Source organism: Gnatocerus cornutus, chromosome 9, assembly GCF_029298725.1.
Source record: "Gnatocerus cornutus isolate USDA-ARS CGAHR chromosome 9, icGnaCorn1.1, whole genome shotgun sequence".
Lineage (NCBI taxonomy): Eukaryota > Metazoa > Arthropoda > Insecta > Coleoptera > Tenebrionidae > Gnatocerus > Gnatocerus cornutus.
In genome coordinates, this window is record NC_142241.1 from 5469714 (window position 1) to 5488286 (window position 18573).

At 40.1% G+C, this 18573-nt stretch overlaps 7 protein-coding genes and 1 non-coding gene across 9 annotated transcripts in view; 4 read left to right on the plus strand and 4 right to left on the minus strand.

Moving 5' to 3' along the window:
- The first annotated feature begins 58 nt into the window (after window positions 1-58).
- On the plus strand, window positions 59-355 carry LOC148168097 (signal recognition particle RNA). Its single transcript, XR_015770846.1, has one exon.
- Window positions 356-563: 208 nt separating this feature from the next.
- Window positions 564-1709, minus strand: TORIP (Torsin interacting protein). Its single transcript, XM_088044617.1, has 2 exons — window positions 1618-1709; window positions 564-1570 (listed from the first exon to the last, which is right to left on the minus strand). Exons 1-2 carry the CDS (start codon window positions 1627-1629, stop codon window positions 608-610), a joined length of 975 nt encoding a protein of 324 aa, XP_087900743.1. The 5' UTR covers window positions 1630-1709; the 3' UTR covers window positions 564-607.
- Window positions 1710-1841: 132 nt separating this feature from the next.
- On the plus strand, window positions 1842-4116 carry Srp72 (signal recognition particle 72). Its single transcript, XM_088044616.1, has 7 exons — window positions 1842-1953; window positions 1999-2116; window positions 2165-3086; window positions 3131-3451; window positions 3498-3649; window positions 3698-3904; window positions 3950-4116. Exons 1-7 carry the CDS (start codon window positions 1842-1844, stop codon window positions 4068-4070), a joined length of 1953 nt encoding a protein of 650 aa, XP_087900742.1. The 3' UTR covers window positions 4071-4116.
- On the minus strand, window positions 4100-9600 carry Sf3b1 (splicing factor 3b subunit 1). Its single transcript, XM_088044619.1, has 7 exons — window positions 9446-9600; window positions 9129-9391; window positions 8739-8865; window positions 8009-8088; window positions 7723-7911; window positions 4555-7671; window positions 4100-4504 (listed from the first exon to the last, which is right to left on the minus strand). The coding sequence occupies exons 1-7, from the start codon at window positions 9471-9473 to the stop codon at window positions 4346-4348; spliced, it is 3963 nt and encodes a 1320-aa protein (XP_087900745.1). The 5' UTR covers window positions 9474-9600; the 3' UTR covers window positions 4100-4345.
- A 52-nt stretch (window positions 9601-9652) lies between these two features.
- Window positions 9653-10928, minus strand: LOC148168101 (corepressor of RBPJ and splicing regulator). The gene is made up of 2 exons (XM_088045369.1): window positions 9974-10928; window positions 9653-9927 (listed from the first exon to the last, which is right to left on the minus strand). Exons 1-2 carry the CDS (start codon window positions 10825-10827, stop codon window positions 9714-9716), a joined length of 1068 nt encoding a protein of 355 aa, XP_087901495.1. The 5' UTR covers window positions 10828-10928; the 3' UTR covers window positions 9653-9713.
- Window positions 10929-11026: 98 nt separating this feature from the next.
- LOC148168102 (BTB/POZ domain-containing protein KCTD9) lies at window positions 11027-12498 on the plus strand. Its single transcript, XM_088045255.1, has 4 exons — window positions 11027-11154; window positions 11205-11985; window positions 12033-12256; window positions 12304-12498. The coding sequence occupies exons 1-4, from the start codon at window positions 11101-11103 to the stop codon at window positions 12418-12420; spliced, it is 1176 nt and encodes a 391-aa protein (XP_087901381.1). The 5' UTR covers window positions 11027-11100; the 3' UTR covers window positions 12421-12498.
- Window positions 12499-12761: 263 nt separating this feature from the next.
- Window positions 12762-14650, plus strand: lost (methenyltetrahydrofolate synthase domain-containing protein lost). Of its 2 annotated transcripts, none has more exons than XM_088044483.1 (5): window positions 12762-12952; window positions 13008-13543; window positions 13596-13786; window positions 13830-14022; window positions 14073-14650. In XM_088044483.1, exons 1-5 carry the CDS (start codon window positions 12892-12894, stop codon window positions 14463-14465), a joined length of 1374 nt encoding a protein of 457 aa, XP_087900609.1. In that variant the 5' UTR covers window positions 12762-12891; the 3' UTR covers window positions 14466-14650. The 2 variants fall into 2 exon arrangements, with proteins under 2 accessions (XP_087900609.1, XP_087900610.1); XM_088044484.1 differs by having other exon boundaries at window positions 13011-13543.
- LOC148168104 (serine/threonine-protein kinase 32B) overlaps window positions 14644-18573 on the minus strand; it is a 34287-nt gene continuing 30357 nt past the window's right edge. The window contains exons 6-11 of the mRNA XM_088044482.1: window positions 16008-16045; window positions 15794-15955; window positions 15596-15741; window positions 15417-15542; window positions 15232-15369; window positions 14644-15082 (exon numbers count right to left, since the gene is read on the minus strand). Of these exons, the coding sequence (XP_087900608.1) occupies window positions 14699-15082; window positions 15232-15369; window positions 15417-15542; window positions 15596-15741; window positions 15794-15955; window positions 16008-16045 (994 nt within the window). The 3' untranslated portion in view covers window positions 14644-14698. The remainder of the gene's footprint in view (window positions 15083-15231; window positions 15370-15416; window positions 15543-15595; window positions 15742-15793; window positions 15956-16007; window positions 16046-18573) is intronic.

An 18573-nucleotide genomic window follows, 5' to 3' on the forward strand; every position in this document is an offset into this window, starting at 1 on the left:
CCCCCTTTTTATCCCCCAATGTGTAGCTTATATTCCCTACACAGCGCAACAGCTTTCGACTGGGAGCGTGGCGCACTCCTGTAATCCAGCTTCTTGGAGGTCGGGTTCAGTGGATGGTTTGAGGTTGGGAGTTCTGTTGCAAAGCGATCCACGTTGACTGGATGTCCACACTAAGATCGGCATCGATATGGGTACCCTGGGGGAGCTTGGGGTGTCCAGGTCGGCTAAGGAGGGGCGAACCGGGTCAGGGGGGAAACCCAACAGCCAAAAGTCCCCGTGTCGTTCAGTAGTGGGATCGCGTCTGGGAGTGGGAGCTTTGTGACAGCCCAATCAATATAGCTAGACCTGGATCTTTTTGATATTTTTTTCATTCAGATTAAAATATCGAAGCTTTTTATTGTAATATGATTACCACATGGATCTCCATTTAATAAATAGAAAATTTTAGTTGCGACAGGTGCGCTGTTACGGACCTGACCTGCGTCTACTGAACGTACCAGCCCGCGAGATTCAAATTAATTGGGTCTTCAATTTCAATTTTTATTTAAAAATAATGTACAAAAAACGATTTTTACGTATATTCAAGTTTACAAAATTACAACATGGTCTAAGCTCGAATTACAAGAACTATGTTGGTGATCCTTGTAACCAGCGCGTTAAAAATGTCGCTCTTGATGTCAGTCCATTTGCTTCTCAAAAAATCTTCTACAAACCGCATCACACTTCCAGAACTTGGAAATTCTTGGACTTTCATGGTAAAAATAAAAACAGACTTATCAACCAATGGTGAAAACTCATCACAAAAAGAGTGGAAAACTTGTGCTGATGTTCCACGCACTTTCTCTAAATTCTTGATGATCATTACCCCATTTGTTGTTAGTTTGTCTCTGTACTTTTCAATTAAAATTCCATAATCTTTTACGACGGTGGGAGAGTTTAGTTCTTGATCTGTTAACTCTATGGCTTCTTTCTGGCAATCTGTGATTTTACATGCTGCATATTTTGATAACTTGGAAAGGAGATTTTCTAGAACTTTTTCAGCGTCATCTTTGTACAGAAAAATAAAAGTTGATGGTTTATTAAACTTGACAACGTCTGCAATTCCTGACTCAAAATAAGTCCACAATAACGGATCCTGAGTTGGGAAACGTTCTTTAATTGAATTTATATCCAATGTTGGCTTTGAGGTTGCACCAATTTGATATACACATGCAAGAATTACAACAGAAACAGGAATCAAACCAATCAAAAGATAAGAGAATTGTTGTCCCTGACTTTTAACTTTCTCTTTTAACTCAGGTTCTGGGGTAGTAGATCTAGATTTTTCTGATATATACGGAAAGAATCTTTCAGGTTCTTCCTCCTTTTCACTTTCGTCCTCATTGGTAGCACCATCATCAAAAAGACTGTTATCTTCATCTGTTTCTTCCACAGTTGCATCACTCTCAAGATATGAGTCAGTTTTGGACAATTTTGATTGTGGAAGATCAGGTTCCTGTTCCTCGTTTTCGGTAGATCTGGTTCGATGTAGAGGCGGACGTGGACTGGGGGCAAATTTTGTCGGATCACTCTAAAAAAACAAATTGTCCCACTGAGGAGAATACAAAAAAAACTTACATTGTTGGACATCTTGCTGGGATTTCACGCACATATTTTATATCAGTAAAAAAGATTATAACAAACCAAGGGCAAAAAGACCTCCCGGAACGTACACTAGACAACAATTTTCGAGGTTATGTTTTGGTTTACTTCTCGAGTGAAATCAAGAAGGTCGTGTGAAATTTGACAGTTGTTTGACATCAACATCAACTTGTTTCCAGTGGATAATTTTATTACTGAAAATGACCGAAAAGGCGGAAAGAGATAAAAAGGCAATAGCCACGTTTTACGCGGAGCTAAATAAATTCGGCCAAAACGGAGAGTATGAGCGGGCCATCAAAGCAGCAAATAAAAGTAAGTACCTAACCTTAAAAAAAACATATGGATTAACGTCACTAGTTTTGAATGTTGCCCCCCACGAGTTCCTGGCGTTCCACTACAAAGTCGTGTGTTTAATCGAACTATCAAAATTTGATGAAGCCATCAGACTGTTGAACGGCAATGCCCAATTTGATGAGTGAGTGCCACATTCTCTTGTTGTTCCACACCTAAAATTTTCTTTCAGACAGCTTACTTTTGAACGGGCGTACTGCTTCTACCGTGCTAACAAACACGATGAAGCCCTCAAAGTGATTGATAGAACCGACAATTCAGATCTACGCTCCAAAGAATTGAAGGCTCAAATTTTATACAGATTGGAAAAATATGAAGATGCAGCAGGGCTATATCGCGATATTGTTAAAAACACTGACGATGACTATGAAGATGAGCGCCATACGAATCTTAGCGCCGTCATGGTGTATCTTGATGATGAAGATACTAAAGATAGAATTGAAGATCTTAGAGACACCACATATGAGCTCTGTTTTAACAAAGCTTGTCTTTTAATCGCGCACGGACAGTATGCAGAAGCCGAGAAGAAACTTCGTCAGTGCGAGAAGCTGTGTAGAGAGATGTTGGAAGAAGAGGAATCTTCTGAGGATGAAATCGACGTGGAGCTCGCCCTCATTAGAATCCAACTAGCCTTTGTGTACCAGAAACAAGGTCGCGTTAAAGAAGCCCACCAGCTGTACACAGCGAATTTGAAAATAAAGTTGGATGATGTTGCTTTGATGGCGGTTGCAAGCAACAACGTGGTCTGCATCAATAAAGATCAAAATCTCTTTGATTCTAAGAAGAAAATGAAAGTTGCGTTGAATGACACGTTGGTTTTTAAGTTGCCTTCCAAGCAGAGGAAGTACATAGCGCTCAATAACGCCATCTTAAACTACTATATCCATCAGATTGAACAATGCGAGAAGATCTGTAAACAGATTGAGAAAACATGGCCGGAATTGACCACCTACACGACCATTTTAAGAGCGCTCACTCTGTTGAAAGGCGATGACACCAAAGAAGCCATCGCGCTGTTGGAAAAGACGCGACCAAGTCTTAAACATGATGATCTCTTCATGAAATTGTGTATAGCCCAGCTGTTTCTAATATCGGTATGATTCCACTATGTTCTTCCTTTTCACGACTGAGTTTTCAGGGCAACAAAGCGGCCGCTTGCAAAATCTTGGAAAACCTAGGCGAAAACACCTACAAACCTGGCATCGTAGGCGCGCTAACAACTCTCTATTTAGGTTTAGGCAATGAAGACCAAGCTTTGAGGGTGTTTGAAAGAACAGTGGATTGGTACAAGAAGAACAAAAACGAGGAAGTTGATTTAACAAGCTTGTGGAGACAGGCGGCCGATTTCCATATTCGTAACGGACACCCGCAAGTAGCCGCTAACAGTTTAGAAGAACTCCTCAAGACCAACAGAGGAGACAAAAAAATCACAGCGCAACTTCTTTTAGCATGTGCCCAGGTAATCTCAATTATCCTAAAGTATGGGCGTAAAACTGCTTTTTTAGTTCGATAAAGCGCGCGCTGTTGAACTCAGCAAGCAATTACCGTCGATTGAAAGTCTGTCTAAAAACATTGACGTGGAGTCTTTGCAAATATCGGCACCCTCGCAATTCAGTATGAAGAAGAGTCCCGCTGCTAAACAAGACTCGCAGCCTGGGTAAGGTTTAATTTACCGAAAGAACGACTTACTGTTAATTTGTTGCAGAACGCCAAAGTCCGAAGGCGGGGTTGAAAAGAAAAAGAAGCACAGGAAGAGAAAAGGTAAGTTGCCCAAGAACCTGAATAGTCCTCCAGATCCTGAAAGATGGTTACCAAAATACGAAAGAACTGGATATCGAAAGAAGAGAGACCGTCGCACCAAGGACGTTATTAAAGGCTCCCAAGGAACGGCGTCAGGACAAGCTGAACAATTGTAAGTCATTAAGCCTTCTTTGACTGTTTAACATTCCGGTTTTAGTGATTTCTCAAGCAAAGTTACCGAGCAAGAAGCCGAGTCTCCAACTGTTGAACCCTCACCGAGGGCCAAGTCTCAACACCAACAAAAGAAAGGTCAAAAGAAGAAGAATAAGAGACGCTAGGTCATAAGTTTCCAGGTTTCAATAAAACGTTTGGTTCAAGCATAAACTGTTTTATTTCATTACAATCAAAGGGCTAGTTAAATAAGAACAGAACAGCACATTGTGCCAAAATCAATTCACGGACATGATTGATATAGGAACATGTCTTAAATATTACCAAAATATTGAACCCAAGCCATCCGGGCGGTCTCTTACCAATCATCAATCGTGATATTTATTGATTAATACAACTAAACATTAAAACGTGCGACACCTCCACTTTACAGTTAAAATAATTACAAAACATAGTCCATTTCATATCTGACATACTGGTTCTTGGGATCATTGGCGATCCTTGGGTAGCCAGCGACTAACGCGTCTTGTCCACCAATATACAAAGAATTGTAAATTTTCCAATAAACATCACGAACTTTCCTGGCGGGATGGAATAGACCCTGAAATAACAAAATGTTAGAAACGACATCGTTTTGCCACGAGCACTTACCTGTAACGTGTACTGCAAAACTTTTATAGGTCCCAGCGCAACTCTCATCCCCTCAATCGCGTCCATAAAAGCTTGTACTAAATGCGGTGACGTTTCAAAAATGTTGGGCCACACATAATTCAACAAGTGAATTAAAGCATCTTCACAGCCAAATCCGTACACTCCCAGCGCCATGTGTTTGATAGCAGCGCAAGCAGTCTGTCTGTGCACCAAATCTCTGTCCATTAAAGCATCCTCGAGTAGTGGCGCCACGGCGTAAATATAGTCCTTTCCCATCTCTCCTATGTACTCGAACAAGAACGATAACGATTTTAGAACACCATTCTGGACGTTTAATTCTGGGACTCTGTACTCGTTCATTAGAGCTGGTAGGACTGTGAAAGGTGAACAAGTTTCTGCAACTATAGCGATAGCTACCGTTGTGCAGACACGATTTTGACGTTCTTGGACTTTTAAGTTGTTCAGGAGTGTAGCTAAGACGTCGTGAGGACCAATAGCTTTGGCGATGTAACCGAATGTGTTAACAGTAGCTCGACGGATCGCTTTCTTGTGAGCTTTGAGTAATTCGAGAAGCTCAAAGCAGATTCTCATCCACTCTCGAGCAGAAACGTACTCTGGACCTCTGTCGGCGATACGTCCAACCAGATCGATACAATTCTCTTGGACTTTCTCGTGACGGTTCTTTAATATTGGTGTTAGTCTGGGGAGAAGATCTTTGATAGGTGGAGTCATTTTCGTCATTCCTATAACGTTGACTATCGCTTTAAGAGCTCCCAAAATAGAGCCTAGTACTTCTGGGTATTCTTCGCCCAAGTATTCGTAAAGTACGACTCCCAAGTGACCCATAAGTTTCTCTTCTTGACAAGTCTTCATTACGACTGCGATCCTGGAGATGAGATCTGCAGCTTGTTGACGGACTTTGGCGGATTTGTTGTTGAGCCTCCAAAGAATCGTACCACAGATCTGGGGTAAGTAGGCTTTGACTCGTTTACCTAGCTGGTTGACGATGGTACCGAAACCATTAAGCATCACAACGTCTTCTGTGGTTTGTTCTTGGAACGCGTAGAGGATGCCATCGATGAGTTGTTCTTCTAAACGAGAATCAACATCAGCAGCCCCTAGATTTCCCATGATCTTTTCTATACTCTCCATTACCATTTTTCGGTACTGCTCGTTCTCATCTTTAAGATCGTCCACGATTCTGTTGATAATCTCAGAAGCGCCGACTTTATTGGCGATTTCGACGGTGGTATCAACTAGTTGTCTATAATTTCGCCGATCGAGAGCCATTCGGTGGTTCCAGAAGTGCTTGAAGAACTGTGGAAGGATTTCTTCTTTGATATACTGGGGCTCTACACCATCCGTGGAGCAACATTGTTTCACGACTTTTAGTACAATCTTCTTCATTTCTTCATCAGGCGACTGGAACTCTCTGATCAAGATCAACATCACTTCTCTGGTATAGTAGTTGGCATACTCGGCATCCATAAGAGGAATCAAGTAACCGATAGCTTTCAGAAACGCAGCCAAACCTTTACCACGGTGGGTTCTGATACCTTTCCACAAAGGTTTGAGAACAGAGTCGAAACTTTCGATACCATAGGGAGTCGCAGCTTCTGCTAAAGCAGCAATACCAAGAGCTGTAATAGTTCTAACTTTCTGCTGTTCGTCGACCAAGCCGTGTTCAATGATTTCCACCAATGACTTGAGATGTGGTAAAATGGCGCATCCCATCAAAATGGCAATTTGTTGGACAATTTTGATACCAGTGTGTCTCGCTTGCCAGGACTTTTTCGATCTACAGACGGCTTTTAAGAAGGGGAGCAATGACGGAATTCCAAGAGCTGACGCGACAACGGCAAAAGCTCTCGCGGTGGTATTTCTGACGTATTCGTCTATATTGTCAATATCTGGTCTCATGGTCGAAATCATGGTAGCCAAACCAGCTGCTTTTGCCAAGTTTGAGATAATTTCACGACCTTCAACACGAGCGTAGTAATCTTCATCGATGAGCAAAGGTTCAATGACGACCAAGATCTTGTGGACGTACGGTCGAACCAAATCGTCTAGTTTGTACAAAATTCTGTCGATAACTTTAACCAACAAGTGACGTTCCTGGTCTTCTAGAGTTGGACTCATCAGCAGAGGTAAAATCTGATTGAATAGAGGACCAGCACCGAATTCTCTAGATTTGTCTGTGATCTGTCTAAGAGCGGCTTTACGCATGGGAGGAGTCCCATTTTTGATTTTAAGCAGCAACTTCATTATTTTTCGCTCCTTCTGTTCCTCAGGGCTTAGAGCTTCTTCGTCAACATCCACCAAGAGCTTGTCGAAATATTGTGCATCCTCTGGTTTCATGAAAGGTAAATTTTGTCCTTTTGGTTGGTTATCCATGTATTTTGCTGTCTTATCTTCAGCTTGTATGAAGAAACCTTGAGGAGTATTCACCATAGGAGTCGGTGTCGCTGTTAGTTTCCTTGCGGGAGTCCTGATCGGGATGTACCCAGCTGGAGGTGCCAAAATCTTATATCCTTGAGGAAACATCGCATCCAACTCTTCATCAGAATACGGCCTATTCCTTTCGTCGATCTCTCTTTCCCATCTGTACGCTTGTAACTGCTCAGGAGTCATGGATGCCAAGTGTCCCGGCGTCGGCGTCGCCATCCCCATCGCCTTAACTCCAACAGGCGTCGACCCTCCCGGAGTCAACATAGGTGTTGCATGTCCCGGAGTACCGTGAGGAGTCTGTGGAGTCATCGCTCCTGGCGTCATCGATGCCGATGGTGTCTGAACTGACGGTGTTTCATCCCACCGAGAGCGACGTTTCGATGCACCAGGAGTGGGTGTTTCCTGAATCAAGTCAGCTCCTGTACGATCAGTTCGAGGAGTTTCAGCCCATCCGCTGGAGTGACCCGGAGTTTCACGCTCTGTTTTTGGTGTTTCGTCCCAACGGTTACGACGACTGGCGCTTTTGTCATGAGCGGGCGTTTCACGTCCTGGGGTGGCGGCGCCGGGAGTTGCGTCCCAAATACGAGTTGATTGGCCGGGTGTGGCTCCTGGAGTTTCGCTGCCTTTATGTCCGGGGGTTTCATCCCAGCGGTGGTCTGCAGGAGTTTTCTGAAAGACGGCAAGTCAAAAATTAAATATCAACTGAGAAACGAGTCTTACGTCAGATTCCCAAACTGGAGTGACGGCGCCACTGTTGGTGGACACCGAAAGAGTTTTTTTCTTATTTGGCACGACTACTTCATCCACGGTTTGATCCCAACGCCCTCTTTTCTTCGGGGCACTTTTAGCTTCACCGTTTGTGGGTTTAAGGGATCCGTCTTTGGATTTTTCCAGAATTTTTTTCCTCAGCTACAACAGAAGAGACAATGGTCAAAGAAATCAACCTTGTGTTAACAAAGGACTTCCTTGCCGGAAATATTGTACGAAAAATTGTTTTTATACTGACCTCATGTTCTTCGCCTTTGAGTATCTGCTCTTTCATAATTTGGGTGTATCCTCGGGCATTGACGTCCGGCGTTTTCCCACCTGTAAGCATAAACGCGTAGAAAAACGCAAATTAGTACTTGGAAGCACTTGTTTGTAAGTATAACTGAGACTTTTGTATCTAGTATCTGTTCTTTTATTACAGAATTAAATGGGAAGATTTAGTTACCGGAATTCACTCAATGTGTCGTTGATTTTCAAGTGAATTAGGCAACAAATCTTGATACGTACGTGCGGTTCTGCTCCATCACAAAACAGGCAGTTTCTTGCAAAACAACTGGTCAAATCGAACCTAGAAATAGGCTGGGGTAATTAATAATTTTCTATACATTGCATACACTCTTTCACTCTTGATGCGATTTACCAATAGTACATTTTATGGTAGTCATCCTTTAAAATCGTGATGAGTACTTCTTTAGGAAGACACCCCTAAATGTTGGAATCCAATACAGAACAAAACATTAGTTTCTTTGTACTGATTGTAACGTTATGTCTACATTTTTTCAGTTCCACTTGAGTTTTCTTTTTCAATCTCTCATTCAAGCAAACATTCGCGCTGTCTTTCATATACCCCAATATTACATAAATCTTGAGATGTAAACAAGTTAAATTTTAGTCTCTCAAGGTTTATATAGTAACATAAACAAGTAAAATAATGTTCAAATAGAGAAGTTTCAAAACCGAGTACTCACCGTCAGCAAATGGATCAACGCGTTCGGGTGATATTATCATCCGACGCCTTTTTTGACGATATTCATCTTCTCGATCGGCTATTGTGGGACGACGCTTGTCGGCGAATGGGTCGAAATCCTTGTCACTCTAAAAATGTAAAAAATAATAGATGAAAAAAAAGAATCATAAACGTTTAAATTAATTAAAGTTGTAAGTAAATAATCACTATTACATAAAACAAATGAAACTAATGGCCTTAAACAATAGGATTAGAATTTATAACTTTTTCAGCCAGATTGCATTTTGAACTATAAAATCAAAACGAAAAAACTCAAGGGGCTCAAGGCCAGCAACACCATTTAAAGTGGTTGCAATTGGCCTCATTATGAACACAAAAATGAACAAATTACCTGGGCCACATCATTAAGTAAAGCAACAGGAGCTCCCAATCCAGTTCTCTTTTGCGAGTACCCCACATCTTCATCCTCATCGTCGACCTCGTCGTTGGCGGCGATTGAAGTAACATAACCTTCATATTTTCCTTTTCCGCCTCCCCCATCGTAGATTTCACTATCAAAAAAGCCGCTCTCTCCCAAACCAACTCCTTTGTCATTGTCTTCCACTGGAATTTCTTTCTTTTTGGACTGAATTTCCCGAATTTGGGCTTCGATATCTAAACGTAAAACAACGCAATAAAAATGAGTTTGTGGTAATTTCAAGCAAATACCTTCATGGGTCCGTGGAATATTCTCCATTTTACGCTGTTTGCGTCTTTATTTGTTGAATTTGTCGGTTTTTCGCAATAAAACAATAAGGATAGTAACTGACACAAAATCAATCTCGCGAAAGTAGACAACAAGATGGCGGAGAAAATAAACGGACGCACCTAGCGACATCTGGAAAAAGTGAGGGATATTTGAAAATAAATTCAAACTGCATAATCTAAATACAATTTATTTTACATTTCCAACAATATACAACAACTTTAAATTAATTTAAGACCTCCTCTTCTTGCGGTTATCATAATCTGAGTCAGATTTGCGCTTCCTGTGTCTTCTCTCTTCTTCGATATCGTCACGATGTCCATTACTCCTCTTGTGGTGTCGCCTATCCTCATCTGAACTTAAGCTGTCCCTCCTCTTTCTATCTTTCTTTCTGTCGGACTGTTCGTTTCTCTTGCTGATTTCCTTTTCAACAATTTCCAGCTTCCTGTAACAAAAGAGTTAGAATTTTCTAACACCACTAAACTTATTACTTTATCAAAGCCTTTTTCTCTTTCTTTGACAACAACTTGAATTTCTTCTCCTTTTTCTCCTTCTCATCATCAGAGTCTTCAGAACTTGAGGTAAAATTCCTTCTTTTCTTCTTATTAGTCTTCCTGTCATCTTCAGAAGAACTTTCATGTTTGTGCTTGTTCTTCTTTCCATCACCTTTTTCAATCTTCTCCAACTTCTTCAAAAGCGCCTTCTTCTGCTTCTTGGTCAAGGACTTGATAAAAGTGACAACAGAGCTTTCATCTTCATCAGGAATGTACTCATAATTTGCAGTACCTGTGTTATTCAAGTACTGTTTTTTGATGGCCAAACCATCCTCCTTCATTTGCTCCACAAGCGACTTTTGATCCAAAATTGACGCAGACTCCAGAGATCTAGCCACACTTGTTGAAAGACTATACATGGGGCACTCCTTATCTGTGTTGATATGACCCCACTTGTGACATTTTATGCACCTAACATTCCTGACTTGGATACCAAAAGGCTGATCTCTGATTTCTTGGTCCCCTTTACAGTAGCTCTCACGAGGGGCGTTATATTTCCTCTGCCACTCAAACTTGTACTCAGGTTCGTTATCTTCGCGCTCGCGCTCCTTGCGTGCCCCTGGGGGCGGCTCATACATGAAGTTTATACTGAGTTTGTCTTTGCTGTCTTTACTGAGCATAGCCTTGTTATCGTGGAGATCTTGCTCCTTTTCGTACTGTTGACGCAATTCCTCCTGTTTCTTCTTGTAAGCTTCGGATTTCTGTTCCGCCATCCACACCCGCTTTAGGTTGTCCCTGGACGCGGGGTGGAAGAACTTTTTACACATGTAATTATTGAAACCTTTCCCCATTTTGTGGCGATTTATTAACGCAGGAGAAACGAAAAACAAATCTTTTAAAGACGTAGATAGAACGAAGTTTACGAACTGTCACTTGTCACCACTCGATGACTTACTAACTAAAAAATCACTAGATAAACATGGAAATTCCTAGAATTTACTAGAAATTGGCAATCATGCAACGTTATAACTCAAATTCCCCCAGAAAAAGTGACATTTCGAGGAGTTTTGACAGCTGCTCGTTCAACTGGTCTTTGAATCGAATCCGAAAAGTGCTTTTTTTAAATGAGTGAGAAACGGGTCTTGGTCTTCAAAAATGGAGCAAACACAAACGGTGAAGTAAGTTTCTTTTTTGCATAGTGGCAGTAGTTGTAGCCCCAAAATTCTAGGTTTTCAAACTTCCGCAAACTCTCGAAGAGCTAATGAGCACAGCGTATCTAAAATTCAACACGAAAGTGCGCCGGATTTTCATAGAAGACGGTACTGAAGTAAACGACATCGCTTTCATTCGCAATAACGACAGCTTGTATGTATCAAGTGGTGAAGATTTCATAGTTCCTCCAAAGAATGTGGCGAAACGAGTACAGTGTTCAGATTGGGTGACTTTGAATGTCGGCGGGAAGTACTTTACTACTTCTAAAAGTACTCTGACTACTAAAGAACCGGATAGTATGCTTGCAAGAATGTTTGCTGGTGATGAGGATGGCTACTTGTTCACACCAAGCAACATTGATAAAAATGGAGCTTTTTTGATTGATAGAAGCCCGTTGTACTTTGAGCCGATCATTAACTATCTCCGAAACGGTCAATTAATCTACGATAATCATATTAATCCTGAGGGAATTTTAGAAGAGGCTCGTTTTTTTGGTATAGAGTCTATAATCCCAGCTTTGGAGCAGATAATTACCCAGCAGAATATCAACAGGGATAATTTACCTTTAACTCGACGTGATGTGATAGACGCCTTAATCAGAAGTGCCTACACTACAGAATTAAGGTTTCAAGGAGTCAATTTATCAGGCGCTGACTTGAGTAAGCTTGATTTGCGATATATCAACTTTAAGTATGCAAATCTCCAAGGTTGTAAGCTCACGGGATCAAACCTCAGCTACTGTTGTTTAGAAAGAGCTGATCTCTCTTACGCTAATCTCGACGGAGCGCAGCTCCTTGGTACTTCTCACCTCACTCTTTAAACAAGTCATGATTGCTTTTTTAAGGTGTCAAATGCCTCTGTGCCAACTTGGAAGGTGTCAGCATGAAAAACTCGAATTTTAAAGACCCCGCAGGTGGCAGGGCTAACATGGAAGGAGTTAATTTAAAAGGGGCAAACTTAGAAGGGAGCGACATGGGAGGGGTGAATTTAAGAGTCGCCACTCTCAAGAATGCCAACTTGCAGAATTGTGATCTTAGAGCTGCTGTTCTGGCCGGGGCCGACTTGGAAGTAAGTTGATTGTAATCACTGCAGATCTTTACTGCTTTTGATTTTAGTTCTGTGACTTGTCTGGGAGTGACCTGCACGAGGCTAATTTGAGAGGGGCCAATTTAAAGGACGCCGCCTTCGAACTGATGCTCACGCCTTTACACATGTCTCAAACCATTCGCTAGGTTGCTAAAACCGTTTTCCGGCGGTCTGTGATTAGTTTCTGTACATATTTATACAATTATAAAGATAATTTAATGATATAGACTAGGTTGTGACGTACTTATAGCGGTAATACTCTTTTGTAGCCGAAAATTACGTCGGCGCATCCACCATTTTTTCCAAAAAGTGACTTCTTCATTCTTTTTACAGTTTTCTGTAGTATCGGTTAATTTGTTTTTGCGACCATTCCTAATAAAAGTTTGTTACCTATGTAAATCGGTATATTGCGACGTACTCATTCGCATATCCACTTTTTACCTATTGATAAAAATCAATACCTGTCCCACGCTCTAAACGCGCCTTTATGCAGCATCTGACCTTGAGAGAAACGTCAAAATGGTTCGGTAACCAAGAAAAAGATAAACATTTTGAAAGTGGGCAGTTATTTCTGCGATAGTGCATTTGTGATAAGTTTTTTGAATGAAACACACAAAATGAGCGGAGAAGAGAGTGTTAGTGAGTCCGAAAGAGTTGTTTCAAACTCTGAAAACGTTGGTAAGTAAAAATTTGCATCGTTTTTGCGAGAAAAAAAAACACCACTTTTCCTTAGAAGATTCAAAGCAATCTTTTCGAAAAAAAGTGTGGGACTATTTAGAAATGAACAAACTTGTGAACTTCCCACGTCCTGCCTTCGGTCGCATTCCTAATTTCAAAGGGGCTGAAAAGGCCGCAGCTAGACTGCTAGACCTTGAAGAATTCAAAGTTGCCAAAGCAGTTGAAGTCAATCCTGACAAGTCGTTGGAGTCGTCACGGATTCTCGTGATTGAAAATGATAAGATTCTTTATGTGCCTATTCCACAATTGCAAGAGGGACTTTTGAGGAAAATCTCCTTTTGCAATGAGGACAAACCTAAAAATATTAAGCAGATAGTAACTCGCTGGGGCATAGAAACCCTAGGCAAGTCCGTGGACTTCAACGACAATCTCCACATCGACCTGCTGGTTCTTGGGAGCGTTGCTGTGTCTAAAGATGGCCACAGAATCGGCAAAGGTAAAGGATACGCTGACCTTGAGTATGCCATTCTCAAAGAGATGGAAGCAGTTGATGATAACACGACTATCATTACGACAGTTCATGACTCGCAAGTTTGTTTTTACAATTTAAAAAAAGAACGTTTGTTAGGTTTTTTTATTTCAGGTTTTTGACTCTCTTCCAAGTGATATGTTCAAAAAACACGACGTGCCTCTCGACTATATTTTGACACCCACACAAATTATCAAGGTTGAAAATAAATTAGCGAGACCTGAAGGGATTTATTGGAGTTTGTTATCGCAGAGGCGCCTCGATCTCATGCCCATTTTGCAAACAATAAAGGAGGCGCATTCAAGGTACAAATCTCTATTACGTTTCAACAATACATGTTTTTTTTAGCGCGGGAAAAGACACAACTTTGAAAGAAGTAGACACCGACGTCGAATACGAGGAAAAAAGAAGACCGCGCATCAAAAAATTCCAACCAAAAGAAAACGGTATAAGAGATACCACAAACGACGAGCGCCCCCGCAGGCGACGCTTCTTCAGGAGGTCCAGGTCTGCACAGGTCACGAAAGAGAACGAGGATCCTGTGAGTGGTCTCGTCTTTACTCAAGAAAAACTTCAATTTTTGTTTGTTAGGGTAATAAAGAAAATGATGGTACTCCTACCATGAAGAAGAAGTCGCGACCGTTTCGCCGAAACACCCGTAAACTACAAGTCGATTTTTCTTTAGTTGTGGGCAACATCGACAGGAATGTCCGTGTTCGTCATTTGAAGGACGCTCTAATCGACCATGGTATCAAACCGAATAATATCACGTGGCGTGGATATAAAGGTTTCTGTTATTTGCATTACGTGAAGCCGTTGAAGAAGGACGAGGGAAATGAAGCTGAAGAGAAACCGTTTGCTGTTGACAATGTTATTGAGATACTTCAAACTTTGAAGTTGAATCCCGAATCTCCTAATAATTTGACTGTTAAGGTTATGGAACCAATTACAAGAATCGAGACTACTGATGTTACTGCTGTCTAAGAATGATCGGCTTCCATTTATTGCCTTGATAGTATTTTTGCATTTAGTTTTGGAGTTTGCCTTGGAGTACAAGTTTTTAGTTCCTTATTTGAAGAAGATTTGAAGACTAATTTTTTATAAAATGGCTTTAACGTTGAATGTGACGTGTTTGTAATTTGTTGGAAAATATAGATTTTTTCTCACTCGGCATTTTTTATTAAAAAATATACTTTATACAAGTTGTGATAAAAATTTCAGGTGCCATCAGTTCGGTCTATAGGTGAAGGGGTCCTATCGATAAAATCTAAATTTTGTAACTTATGTTGGATGTCGCCACTTGTTCCTTCCGTTTCAGGTAGTGTTAATTGACTCTTATTACTCCCAATCTCGCCATATTTCATTTTACAATTTGTGTTGATCATGGTCTCTAGTTTCGGGCATCCCGTGCATTTGTGTATTTTTTCTTTCGGTTCGGTTTCTTCTTTCAAGGGATCAGAGGACCTCATTGCCAGCTCGAGTTCCTTCTCCCAAGCCTGTTCCTTTCTCTCACGTTCTCGCTTTTCGAGTTCTTGATAACGATTGTACACTTTGAAGTCAGGTATTATGGTCCCTGGGAAGTCCATGGGCGAATCTGCGTCCTGAAGGAAGAAAAAAATGAGCTCAAACGGTTGTATAACTGACTGAAAGAAAAAAAAGTTTTCTTTGTAGTACCCACTTTGGCCAGTTCAAACGAATATTTGTCAAGTCAAATACTTGCAATATAATTGAAAAAAAAATCTCAGCTTACTAATTCAATACTCATTGGTCCTTGAATCTCTCTGATGGATCTCTGTTTAGCTAATCTTTTCTTCTTTTTGTGCAACGGTTTCGTTTCAATGATCATCTCCTCGAGTTCGAAAGTCGGATCGCAATTCAAATGGTCTTTCTAGAGTAAACAATTAAAATGTACAAAAGCTGAATCAAACAACTTACTGGAGGCGCAAAATAAGGTTTATACTGTCGCTGAAACATCCGTTCCATATCAAATTTCTTTAGGCACTTGACTTGTTTGAGTTCCTGTATATTAGAAACTCTCAGCCCTGGGCTTATACAAAGCAACTAAAAATAAATCCGTTTAATAAAACTATGATTGCTTCACAACTAACATTTACCCTGGAAATTAAATCAATTATCCCTTCGCTCCAGTTGGAAGGATAATCTAATCCGATCTGAAATAAGATCCTGACTTCTTGAATGCTCGTGTTAGAATGAATATCAAACGGTCGTACACCCCTCAACATTTCGTACGCCACGACGCCTGAAAATCATTTTTATTACGTTTAAGGATACCCCCTGGGGTGATTATTTACCCAAAGACCACCAATCTACGGGATAAGAATAACCGACACATAAATCCACGGCGCAATCAAAGATTTCGGGGGCGATATATGGCTTAGTGCCGGACATAGATGTAGCCAAATGTGACTCCTCGAGGACCGTTGCTATATTGAAGTCAGTGATGTGGAAATGACCTTCAAAGAAAAATGGAAATTAATGCGGAGGAGTTTTAATGGAAAAACCTACCTTCCTCGTCTAACAGAATGTTGTCCGGTTTAATGTCCCTGTAAAAAACAGAATAAAAGCGTTGAAAACCACCGCAGAAGTTCAATTATGAAAGAACACCGAATTGGTTTTGTTAAGTTCAGACCTTGCGAATTACGCTGGAAGTTTTTCTTTTTCTGCGTCAAATTATTAAATTCGCGCTTCAACTGCGTTTTTCGTTTTCAACTTTGAAGAGTAAAAAAATTAATCCCAGACACTATCGAAATTAGAATAAATTCCGCAATTTTGCTATGATTCGATTTTATGGAAAACTCAGCAGACTATGTAAAGCACAATCGTTTAAACCGAGATTCTGAGATTTTTTGGGTCGCAAAATTTCTTTATGCCGTTGTGACTGAAGTAAGTTGAAAGGAGAAACGTGTACGAGTAACATGGACTCATTTTAATTGTTTGACGGGCTCCTTTTGCTGCCTGCGAAGGCGACTGTTGAAAAACTCGTTTTAATTTAACATTCTTTTAGCCTTTGTACTTACGTTGTGCTACTTGCTGAATAATTTAGTTAATGTTTTCAGTAAAAAGACGAAGAGATTGTGAAGCCAAAAATGGATCCGGTAATTAAAACGTAAATAATTAAAGAATGATTGGCGGTAATTTCAGTCTGGAAATGTTTGATCTAGGCAAAAAAACTGAAGAAACTTAAGACGCGCATTCGGCACTTTTCAAATTGAATTTTTTGGGTTTTTCAATACTTAATTTTCTAGTTATTGATTTTCACGAACGTAGACCAACAATAAGAAATTTCAGGACACATTTTACGTGCTTGAAATTTTTTATTGCTACGTTTCCTGTGCGGTAATATTTTATTTATTCGAAATTCTTCGGAAAAGTGAGCAATCGTTTAAAAAAATGATTTCTGATTGTAAATTCTGAGCCCGTTTTCCTTCATCAGGTCAGGATTCAGAGATTTTCTTAAAAAAATCTTTTTTTGTGTATACCCTGTAAGAGTTTATCGGAGTGGCAATTAAATTAGCTTTTTAATAAAAAATACTCCGGCACATCCACCATTTTTGTAATCGAACTTCATATCTTCAGATATGAGAAGCATTCTATGCATGGACTTTTTCAATATTCATGAGACTATCTGTGAATTTTTTAGTTATTGATTTTTACATTTCCTGTGTTTTCTGAACGAACTAGTGCTCCAACCTTTCAGCTAAAATTGAAAAGCACTGAAAATTGGGTTTCCTAAAATCCACTTTTGGCTTTTATACAAAAACAACACTCGTTAACTTTTATTGTCGGCGTATTGCTTTATTTGGTTACAGTAGTCTCCCATTATCTGGCTGGTGTTAATACGTGCTACGGCTAATCCGTGTCAAGATTTTTTTGGATTATGGTTTCGATTGTCTGTACAAGTAAAATCACTTGCTTACATCGAATTAGCTGTTTTTTGTCTCTTACTCAAGAGCACAACACTTAAATGACTAAACATTTAATCACAATATAGTTTTAAGTGAAAAACTTCTCTAGTAAGGGCCGGTTGCTCAGTGCGCGCTTAAAATACTTAGTTCTGGAGCACCTGTTTGTAAAATTGAGTTTCAATTATCCGTCCGCTTCGTTTATCCCCGATGGGCACGTATAATTGGGGCCCTACTGTACTTGGATAGCTGCAAAATCAATTTTGTCTACAAATCGTTAGCATTTATTTTTGAAACTTCGACTTTCTGATAACTGAATGGTGTTATGCAACAAAGATCCAACCCTAAAAATTGTTTAAATGTACCTTTTCGCATTATTAAACCTCATACGGGGCTAAAATTCTTCAAACTAATAGTCCAACCGAGATCCTACATTAATTTTGCTGCAATTCTGCCCAATAGAATGGGAAAAATAAAACTCTAAAGGACAGTGCCTGGATTTTTGTTGCGTAATGGCAATTCAACTCATAATCATTACATTCAGCCATAGTAATAAAGCTACCGGATTAGTTTTTTGTTACCTCAAGAAAAAGGTGATGATAAACAATAAGAAAATTATTTAATAATCTTCTTATTCGAATTAGTTGTGTTTCGACTTTTAGAGAAGATGGTTGTTTTGTGCGTGTGTGCTGCAGAATGCTGTTCTGAGAAAAATGTTTGCAAGGTAGGTGGTACCAAATATTCGTTTACACATTTTGTTTTGTTTTTGTTCGGGGTTTTCAATTCAAAGAAACAATAGGCGCGCTTAATTGTCTATTTTTTCGGCTCGTTAGCAAAAGCAGTTTAATATACACATTGTGTAGTAATGGGAATTCAGTGGAAGTTCCATAGACTTTCGTAGTTCTAACAAAAGATATCTATGATCTCGAACTGAAAATTGAAGGTTCGGCTTAAAATTATGGAACTTTTCGATTTAGATAGAAACATTTTTCTTTAAATTACTCGCTTAGTATTAATCGATATAAACTTTATTTTAAAGCAAATATGGGACTTTTTATTGAGTGACGTCGCAGCACCGACAAAAAATTAGTTTTTTGGTAAAAAAAGAGTTGGATAATCAGTTGACAAGGCCCATCATTTATTTATTTAGTTGTGCTCGGACTTTCGTT